Source organism: Epinephelus moara, chromosome 4, assembly GCF_006386435.1.
Source record: "Epinephelus moara isolate mb chromosome 4, YSFRI_EMoa_1.0, whole genome shotgun sequence".
Lineage (NCBI taxonomy): Eukaryota > Metazoa > Chordata > Actinopteri > Perciformes > Serranidae > Epinephelus > Epinephelus moara.
Window position 1 is genome coordinate 5,534,230 of NC_065509.1, and position 10,556 is coordinate 5,544,785.

The 10,556-nt window shown below is 40.4% G+C and overlaps 3 protein-coding genes across 3 annotated transcripts in view; 2 read left to right on the forward strand and 1 right to left on the reverse strand.

Moving 5' to 3' along the window:
- The window catches only part of LOC126388653 (uncharacterized), a 13,382-nt gene extending 12,407 nt beyond the window's left edge, over positions 1–975 (forward strand). The window contains exon 6 of the mRNA XM_050041873.1: positions 841–975. Within this exon, the coding sequence (XP_049897830.1) occupies positions 841–975 (135 nt within the window). The remainder of the gene's footprint in view (positions 1–840) is intronic.
- A 618-nt stretch (positions 976–1,593) lies between these two features.
- Positions 1,594–5,452, reverse strand: LOC126389349 (uncharacterized). The gene is made up of 6 exons (XM_050042999.1): positions 5,368–5,452; positions 4,909–5,253; positions 4,472–4,807; positions 4,074–4,190; positions 2,423–2,472; positions 1,594–2,099 (listed from the first exon to the last, which is right to left on the reverse strand). Exons 1-6 carry the CDS (start codon positions 5,408–5,410, stop codon positions 1,965–1,967), a joined length of 1,026 nt encoding a protein of 341 aa, XP_049898956.1. The 5' UTR covers positions 5,411–5,452; the 3' UTR covers positions 1,594–1,964.
- Positions 5,453–10,109: 4,657 nt separating this feature from the next.
- LOC126388654 (uncharacterized) overlaps positions 10,110–10,556 on the forward strand; it is a gene marked incomplete at its 3' end in the record, with an annotated part of 1,615 nt that continues 1,168 nt past the window's right edge. Inside the window, exon 1 of the mRNA XM_050041874.1 lies at positions 10,110–10,381. Coding sequence (XP_049897831.1) covers positions 10,110–10,381 — 272 coding nt within the window. The remainder of the gene's footprint in view (positions 10,382–10,556) is intronic.

Sequence of the window (10,556 nt, forward strand, 5' to 3'; positions counted from 1 at the left end):
CAGACAGACAGACAGACAGGTGGAGCAAGCGGCAAATTGGTATGAAAGCTGGTTCAGGGCATATTCGTCCATTTATGAATAAATATGGAGTGGAAACGCTCATGCATGTGCACCAAGTTTCTGTGTTGACATCCTGTCGCTAGGCTACATCTTCTTCTTCTTCTTCTTTTTCTTCTCCTTCTACTGTTTAATGGGGACCCGCGGGACCCAATCCCAATGCAGCCCTCTATGTCAGAGTACAAAAGTTACCCGGGCCATGGCCCCCCTGGCCCCCCCGGCTCCGTGGTCTATGGTTGAAGATAACTGTGTCATTATTCTGTCAATTACAAAATGTATGTATGTATATGTGTGTTACAAGTCAAATCAAATCCTTTAAGATCAGCTATTGCTGTTTTTTTCATGCAAAATCATTTAACCAGGAGGTGGTATTAAACATCATTTAGCTTTCTTTTTTTTTTTTTTCCTCTTGATGTTTCAGGAACCAGTACGTGCTCACAGGATGCAGATGCAGTTAATTTTCTTCTGTTGGCTGTGTTGGCTATAAGTCTGACTGTTATAGCAGTCCTCACCTACGTCATCAAGAAGAAAGAGTATGATTGTTACAGTGGTAATAGAAGTCATTTATAGTTCTCTATCCGACAGTACTACATTAAAACTACTGCATCTGTATTCGTAATTTTTTTTGTTTGTTTCATAATTTCAGCTGCTGTTACGGTGCAAAGAAACAGTGGTGGTCAGAAAAGTCAACAGGTAAAGAATGTAACGGTTCAGTAGGATCAACCTTATTGAAAAAGTTATGATCTATTTTCTTTAACTTTGTCATGTCATGTATTTCCTCAGAGAGATGAGGACACACAGGTTTATTCTGCTGTCGTCTTCACCGTGATGAAAACTGGCAGTGGTGCAATAAAGGATTCAAGAGCAGCAGAGAGACAGAGGATCTACGCTGCTGTCAAGGCTTTTGGGTTGGATTAGTGAGGTCACAGGTCTGTTTGCCATCAGCTGGTACTGTGTGATGTAATTACTGTTAGTCTGTTTCGACCTAAAGGGTTTGTTATATGTGGCTTTTCGGTAATGCTGTAAATATTATATATCACTTTGAATTAAGTTTTGTCCACACATCTAAAACTAGTTAGACTGGAATAGGTACTGAAATTATTTGAATGTGTATTTGAATAACGCATGTTGATGTATCAGCCAGTACTCTTTATCATAACAGGTTTCAAGAGAGAACAATTTTGGTCAGGGGAGTGTAGGTTCATTGCATCATCGTGCATGAATCTTGTTTGGAAACAGACCATATGGCAATACGCCTGTTGTAAGGAACTGTCTTAAGGATTTATGCATGTTGTTTATTCTTTATTGTTTGTGTTTTGTGGTGATGCAAACTGTTTGTGAACATGATGTGTTTTCCTGTGCTTAACTGTTGCTGCTAATGTCATGTCTTATTATGCACAACGCGTCGATTATTCTGGGTGTTTCCAGACACTTGACAGGATTTTCTGAAATTAGAGTTTCTAACCTTGACAACAGCATGTGTGTAGTTATCTGGCATGTTGTCGCTCTTTAAAGGAAACATCTCTACGAATGAAGTTCTTTTCAACATGGGTTTCCCCTTTAATAGATAAATGCAGTTCATCAATCTGAGAGGAAAATATAAATCTCCATTTTTATGTAAAAAAACAAACAAACACAGGTCCACAAACATGTTGACAACATGACCCTTACAGAAATGCTGGAATGTGTGCTGTGACAAAAATTTACAAAGCAACTGAAAATCTGAAGATCACCCACAAAATCAGCTGAGTGGAAAATTGTTTTGTTTTTGGTTTTTTTTCCAATATACATATCCAAACAAACTACACATACAATATTTACAAACACATTATTATACACAGCTGCTCCCTATCATTATTAAATACCTCTGAGGAGACTTGCGGACCTTTGTGTAGGCCCTCCTCTGTCTATAGAGAGAAACGTTGCTGGTTGTGATGATCTGCTCTAACAGCAGAGTACACACACACTGTGTATTCTTCTCTTTTCACTTTCATTGTTGAGATATCCAGAACTGCAAAGTTCACTGCCTTTGCTTTGCCATCCTGCAAAAAAAAGTAATATTTGTGTGTTACTGATAGATGTTTCAGAGATTAGGGCTGGGACATAATGACTAAGTCTAGAATATAGATTGCTTTGCAGTTAGCTTAGCATACTCCCTTTTACACAATTTCCCAGTCATCAGTATTATACTTATACCTCTTGACTTTATCTACATCTGTCATATAGTAAAATACATTGTTCTGGCTACTGAACAGTTTATTATATTGTTGTTTAATGACAATACTGTATTATGTCTGTCTTGTCCAAAGGATCTGATAAATAGAGATATAAACATAATGTGTCCAACACACTGCTTTATATTTACCAGATCAGTTGACATGTCATGTCCAAGAAGATGGGAAGTACTCCTTTCTCCTGTCGAAAAAACAAACAAACAAAAATAAACATCGCCTTTAGAATATGTGTACATGTGTCACACGTGGACACAAAGGAATGACCTACATATTTTAATCACATTTTCAGTCTTTGCATTTACAGTTTAAGACATCACTTTTGTTCATGTATGAAAGAACTTCAGTATGACAGTAGGTGAAGTGTGTTGCTGAAGGGCAAATGAATGGTAGTTTGTAATGACTTGTAGCATCTGAAATGAGATGTTCAGTGTTTCCTGCTGCAATGGGATATTGGAGTTTGACATACTCAGGAGGTATTGTGTTCTTTTCCAACATTCACTGGACAATAAAAGTTACTTGCTAGTTTGCAAAATACAATTTTACATTGGAAACGTTAAGTACGGTGACTGTAAGTTACCTCAGGTTACTATAATGACACATTATGACAAGAAAAAACAAACCAACATCTCACCAGCACAAGAGGTTAAGCAGACTCCTCCAGTAGGTTATGTATAGGCCTACAGAGTATTTGGTCTGCTGCAGTGATGTTTTACTCAGGTAAAGTATTTAATTATTTACACTAGGCTTGGATGGTATCAAGGTATTACGGTATACCAGGTTATTCAGAAATCCCACAGGTGTGATTTCCGATACCATTGGATATAAGGATGCTCCTCTTCCTATTAAACTGATATGGAGATGCTGTATTGAGGATTTGTACTGTCGTGCACAGCAAGCGCCACCAGCGGTCAGTCTCTAGTTGAACAGGCAGCTATGTTGAGAAAGAAGGCGTCTGTCGTCGTCGGGTCCTCAAGAGGGGCACTTACTGATCATGATTATCTACTCATTTTTCTGTGGGCCATAAGTAATTAAACCCAGCACAACATGTCTAAAGGAGCGATCACACCAAGATGAAATGCTAGAAACGCGACGCCAGTAAAACCATTGTTTTCCTATGATACGGCGCGTCTGACTGGCGTTCGAGCGTCTTTTTAGACAGGCGTTTTTCCGGCGTCTTTTTAGACGCACGTTTTTGTAGACGCTTCTTTTTAGACGCATGTTTTTAGATGCACATAGATGCTGAAAAGTTTTTCAATTTTTTGGGCGTCAGACGCCAGTAGCTGGCGTGCATTGAATAAGTGCTTCCAGCATTTCAAGCGTCTTTGAAGCGTCTCATTTCTGTGTGATCGCTGCCTAAGTCGGCTAATTGCATTTTAGAAGTAACATTGCAGGCTGGACAACATACATGAATCAATGACTTCTGTCACCAGAACCTCAGCTTTTAAGGTTTTTGTTTGTTTGCTTTGTTTTGTTTTAAACACAAATATCATCATATACCATGTACCCTGGTGAAAGGTCAGGGAGGTATAAAGGTAAGAAAAAATGGATACTGTCCAAATCTTCTTTCCACCATCATCATATTTTGTTAAATAGAAATAGAAATATACCATATGCTGTCCTAATTAAGACACATGGATGGATTTTCTAGCATTCCATCATTTTCTACAGTTAACTTAAACAGTTGTGGAAACCACAGAGTATCCAATCACCAGAAGCTCGTATGATCTATTTTCAGACCTCAAAAACTGAGAATTAAATGACAGTAAAAACTGGTGAACCTACCTTTAAAATTTTTACAAACATTCCTTGAAATTCCGTAGAAAAAAAGGCTGCTAATCACAGTCACACAGCAGACCAGCAGTACTCCAACAACATGGACAACTGCTTCCAGTTCTGATCCTAAATCATAAACATTTCCCAAGAGACATTAAGCATCATGAAATGATGGATTCTTGGGAGTTTTCATTAGTTATTGGAAACACAGTGGCATTTAGAAAACTAAAATTTTCAGCAGGCACAACTGGTAAGTCAATGTTCAATATAATATTTAGTCAAAATTATCTGCTCTGTAAATGTAACAGATTGATAATCACTATATGTTTACATAAACATAATTTAATCAGAGTAAATGAATTCTTACAAGATGCACATTTGACTTAAATAAAACTGTAAACACGTACTTGTTTCCACTTTAGTTCCTTCACCAAACAGGATCTCTCCACATGTGACCACAGCACAGTAGTAAGTCCCAGTATCAGAGGAGGTCTGTATAGTTTTGGACAGACTGTAGAAACAACTTCTCTCCTCTTGTTTGTCTCTGTCAGTGTAAATGATGCTTGGATGAGATTCTCCTGATCCAGATCTGAGCCAGTACACTCTGTCTTCACCTGGACACTCATCTTTGTTAGTTTTGTTCGTGGAAAGAAGTGAACACTGGAGATTCACTCTGTCGCCCGGCTGGACTGACTCAGTCTCCGGACTTTGTTTCACATGGAAACATTTCTGCTGATTACTATCTGCATGAGTCAGGAAAAGAAATATCAGAAGTACTTAATGATCTAAACTGTTTGTACGACATAAAAACTTGACACAAACACTGAAAGTAAAAGATATTTACCGTTCACAGCCAAGAAGATGCCATTGCTGAAACTTGGTGAATACGCTGCTCCATAGTGACAGAAGTATGTTGCTTCGTCCTCTTTGCTGACATTTGTGATGGTAAGAAGATACTGAGCAACTCCTTTTGTTGCTTTGAACCGTGGGTTGTCAAACTGTTCATTTACTGTTAACTGACCCTGAACTACGGCAAAGACTGTTTGGGCCATATATCCAAGAGACTGTTTGTACCAGAAAAAGAATTTGCCTTCCTTCTCAGGAACTGGACACTGCAAAGTAACATTCCCACCAAGTTCAACCACAGTCAGAGAGATCTGATGAGGAACCTCTGCAGCTTGAAGCAGAGCTGAAGAAAAGAGACAAAACAGTAGCAGAATTACAACATGAGAGGACAAAGTCAAAAGGTAAAGTATTTGCCATTGACATCGTCTTTCTCTCTCGAGTTAAGAATTGCACTTACACCCTGTACTAAGAAGAATCAAAGCAGCCAGTCCTCCGATCATTGTGGTACAGCACAATGGTCTCGCACTGCTGATGTCTTCCCACCCAAATGAAGATTTAGTCAAGAGGCGATCAAGGTTTACAAAGGAGACATCGCTGTGATTGGCTGAACTGTGGAAAATGACCTTCCCCCTCCTTACAGTTAGCAAACTTGTGATCTGTTTTCATTCGATGGGACGTCTACACGTTGTTGTTGTTAAGGTTTCAAAGCAGTGTCTTTATTCTCACCACATGACTGAATTTATTGTTTCCGTAATAACCAGCATTGTGCGTGTGGGTGTGTTTTTTGTGTGTACGTACTGTGAGAACAAGCACTGAAGTCTTTCAACAGCAACATCTGTCTAATTGACACACTGTATTTAAAGGTTACATTGTGAGGCAATATTTTGATTGTGACCATTGTCATTTTTTAGCAGCACATGCACAAGCTCGTACATTCACATGCACATGATGACACAATACACATTTTCTGCCACATTCATGTCATTCTATTGGTCAACAGTTGGTGAAGGTTACATGCAGATAAATGTAGCAATGCAGGAGGAAGACGTCTCTTAGCTAGCAAACACAGCTATAAACAATGAAGGTTCAAAGGTATTTATAAAAAATTGTTTCATATGTTTTATAAGAGAGTTACTCCTCCAGGAAACACACAGTGTGTTTCCTTAAACATAACTGAATTTTTACAAGTAAATTCCACAGCCTGCCATAAATAGAAATAGAAAAGCAAATCTTTGGCTTCATTCGCGGCATGAGGCTGTACTTTCCTTTGCTTCTTATGGTTGTGCTAAGCTACAGTAAGCTAAAGTCATCCTGGAGTTAGAGTGAAATGTCTCATATTTGTTTAAATTTGAACGTCCAAAGAATGTTTGATATAAAACTGGCTACAGCGTAGGATGTAGCCTGCAGGTTTGATTGACAGTTGCAGGGGAAAGGTGAGAGGAAATTTGTCCCAGACAAGTTTGTACAGTTTGTATTTTACATGTTGTTTTGCTTTCTAAATACATCTGAAACTTAATTACCCTCAATCCTATTCACAGAGAACCCCTCTCCCCACGTCTGTGTTTTATACGGCGCACACAGGATAAGAGAAGTCTGTATTTTACATTGACTTACTGATTTATCCTCCGTATATGATGCACAGTCATTTGTAACTGCACTCTACACAACACAGAAACACCACACAGCACTACAGCAGTGTTAAACAGTGTTAACCTCCTTTTTTCTTTGAACCGATTCTGTCACATCATCCATCTCATTATCTTTTAAGCTTGCTCTTTCTGCAAATGGGTCCCCATGCTGTGTAGATGAGACTCCTGCACCCAAAATGCTGTCAAAACTTTCACTTCTCGACTGGGAAAGAGGCCGAAACGTGTGTGTGTGTGTGTGTGTGTGTGTGTGTGGTTTCAAACGTGAACTGCTGTGTATCTGTTCACCACAACTGGAAAATCTGTGGAGGCATAGCTAACACATATACATCCTGATATTTTATTCTCTAGACACAATCAATCTTGCTATGTCAGAAAAACAACATGTTAATAAGATAAACTAATATTCTGACATACTAAATATGTTAGGGCATAACTACTGAAATGAATGAACCCCTCCATCTCTCTGGTCTCACAGCACTTTGTAAAGACCCTCTGCATGTCAAGCAAAGCCACATGCAACAGCTACACTGACAGACACAGGCTGTGGTGGGCCGTTTCTCCTCCCTTTGACCAACCATCAAGGCTGTTTACTCAGAACAGACCTGACGATGGGCTTCAACAGGATGTGTAGTGAGAGGAGAGATACAAGAGGCTTCAGCAGGCTAACTTTTCACCTTGTTAATGTGCTCATTCACAGTACAAATATCTATCAGTCCTGTGGTTTTAAATATGCAAACAAAGGTGTCAACAACTGCAATCTTACAATTTCACAGATGCACATTAGTTTATGTTTTGTTTTAATTTGAATGTAGATTTATTGATTAATTCAACTTTAATTTGAACAGGCTGCCGGTCCATAACTGCACCAAGTGACGTTAGCAAGGCTGTCAAACCTGTCTGCAGATAATCAGGCAAACTACAGATCACAGTTCAAACTCCTGCTCCTGACAGAAAGACCAGGGTGGGACCAGTGAGTGATTAGCACCTCCTCCCTCTGACAGCTACCACCAATGACAAGCACCAAACCACTGAGAGTAAGTGCAACTGGGTCATGGTGTGTGTCCAACCCTCCTGAACCCTTCACCCACCTTTGTGAGTTCTTGTGATATTAAAAATAAACATAACAGTTATATGGTGTTGTTCAACTTTCCTTTTGACAGCAGCAGTAAAGCCCAGCGTCCTGAGGCTGAAACACAGAGTGAGAAAGGTAGAACAGCTTCTTTGTACTGACACCTTAGTTTGAAGCTCGACCACAACGATGCTGAAGTTTCCATGCAGCATTTGTTTATCGTAACTGTGAGCGTGTGTTTGTCTGTGTGTGCAAAGGGTGTTTTGGCTCGTTGTCAACAATATGTTGACCGTGATGAAAACCACAAACCACAACCTGCTGGTCGAACAAATGTGATGAGTTTTGGCCCTATAGATAGATGGGTTGACTGTATATCTATTTTTATTCTCCTTGCACCTTTCAAGTTGGCGGGAAACATGAACTCTGTTTAATCATTACTTTGATTCCAGAGTTTGTGGTGTTGGACTGCATTATATTGTCAGGTGTTCCTGTTACTGTCATAGTGACGGTGTCAACCATACATTATGGTTTGTTTTACACATGTTAATCACCTTGTTAATCACTGGTGTATCTCATTAGTGGTTTTCTCCCAGGGTCACATGGCTTCTCTCCCTCAGATAAAAACATGTAGGTCAGAAACTCTAAATCAGCTCCAGGTGAATGTTCCTGTGATACTGTGAGAGTGTCGCTCTGCTGCTGTCTGTCAGCAGCTCTCTGAAAAGAAGTGAAGTGAGTATAGAGGATGGATGGTTTAACAGCCCTCCTCTGTACGCTGTGCTCTTCCTGCTGATGTGACTGACAGGCAGAGTGGGCGGGTCATCACTGATGATGTGGAGCATCTCAGTTGGCTGGCTTGCTCAGTATTTAAGATGGCTCCTGTGTCTTTGTCACTGTGGCAAATGGCTGGATACGTCTTTTTTATATGAACTCAAATCAAACTGATCCATAAATTCCTTAACTGGGTGGTAACAACAATGTAGGATTTATTATTGGGCCTAGAGACATAGTTCTATATATTTACAGATAAATTACATGTGATATATTTAAAGGCCAGTGGTGTCAGTGCCCTTTTTAAACATGAATATTTGGCCATTGAGATAAAAGTTAACTCTGAATCTTATGTTTGTTGAATCATTTGACTGTCACTACAAGATTTGACTGATATCAGACAGAATTGTCACTTGACCAGTGTATCCGCCTGAATCAAACATTACTCACTACTCAACTGATGTGTCGCCATGCCAACAAACTGATTTCACTTGATTTTTAAGAGTGGAGCAAAGCAACGTAAAAACAAAGATGTCGGACGATATTAAAAAGACACGTCAATTTAGTCGAACGTCGAACATCCTCGATAGCAGCTTGACAATGGCATTAGTCCCGCCCATGGTGCTGATCGGCTGATCGTTAATACCTCTACAATGGTTGTTGGATCTATTGATTTTAACCGAGAAACCTCTGTTTCATGTCATGATGCCAGACAAACCAGTCGACTCAATGAAGTGGGCAGATTCAAAGGTCTGGACCAAGACAACTAAAATTGCGATGATGTAAAGACAGAGCTCTTGCAAAATGGTGTGCGGAGAAAACTTGTTTTGGCGGAATGTTTGCACGTGGGAAGGCGAGCCTTGGCATTAACATGGCTAAATCCCTGCAACAGAAACACAACATAAAACATTTGAAGATGTTTCAGAGTGTAGGTTGCTACAACACATTGTCACTCTGACCTCATCACATATTGATGTTTGGTCATGGACTTTCCATGTACACATATGACGTGCAAGGTACCCTGGGTGTGTTGGTTGTTGATGTTCTGGGACACCGTGCCAAGTTCTTCCTGGTACATGCATTGTCTTCTTTCAAAATACACTTCTGTTTTCACAAGAACTTAAAAATTTACATGCATTCTCTTTCAAAATAAAAGCACTATGTTGGCACAACACCGTGAATTAACTTTATGTTTTTTCCTTCAACAACAAGTGCACATGGTTGGGTTTAGAAAAAAAGAACAGGATTTGGCTTTATAATCTTAAGGTACATGAACACCGTTTTCTCAGGTAAAAGTTGGTGTTTGTTGGACCCATCCACCACCCCTCCCCTCCCACCTGCCCCAGTGGGACTTTTGCAGCCTTAACTTTCGTCCTTGTCCTGCCGCATTTCCCCCTGACATTGCTAGGCACCATTAAACTATAACGGCATCGGCAGCATATCATGCCAATGTTACAGGACGGCTTTTTTCTTTGGTTTGTGACACCACAAGTCACTGCCCAACCACCAGATTTCAACAACTTCGAAGTGAGACCATGCTCGTTGCTACTGTAGCTTGGAGGTAGTTATTGTACTTTCATGCACAGCGCTAAAATGATGTGTGGAGATAGTTCTGACTATGTGAGTCCAGTTTCACGTAACTGCGGCGATTTTGAAAACCGTACCATACAGAAATAAGAAGGGGAGGACAATTCCATCTGAGTTCGGGGGTCAATGGTGGGCTTATACCAGCAGTCTACATCCGGTGAGCCCGACTACAGCAACTCAAACTCAGCCTATGCCGAGGGACCGGACGGACCCGACTTCCAGACTCTGTTGCTGCTGTTACAGAGGTTAGATCTGGTGCTGCCATCGGCAAAACAGCCTGCTGTGACCGATGACTTAGAGCTGCTGCGGCTGACGACCGCAGGTCTGTTCCTGGAGCCACTGCCCCCTCTACCCCTGGCGAAGCAGTCCACAGCTGCAGGGAGCGAGGAGGACGTGTGGTAGCTAATTCTTGTCTCACCTGTGGTCTGATAAACAGACAGAATGAAATAAGATTTAAAAGATCAATGTATGGGAAACAATGGGTTACAGTATGAAGCACCTGCATATGCATGTACTTGTCTGGTGGGACAGAGGTGAGAGCTGTAGGAGGAGAGGTATTTTCAAATTCTGCCT

Coding starts and splice junctions, on each gene's coding strand:
- LOC126389349 (XM_050042999.1), bottom strand. CDS start 5,410: ATGATCGGAGGACTGGCTGCTTTGATTCTTCTTAGTACAGGGT. Junction 5,254..5,367: donor GATTCTTCTTAGTACAGGGT/GTAAGTGCAATT, acceptor TCTTTTCTTCAG/CTCTGCTTCAAGCTGCAGAG. Junction 4,191..4,471: donor AGGAACTAAAGTGGAAACAA/GTACGTGTTTAC, acceptor TTTATGATTTAG/GATCAGAACTGGAAGCAGTT.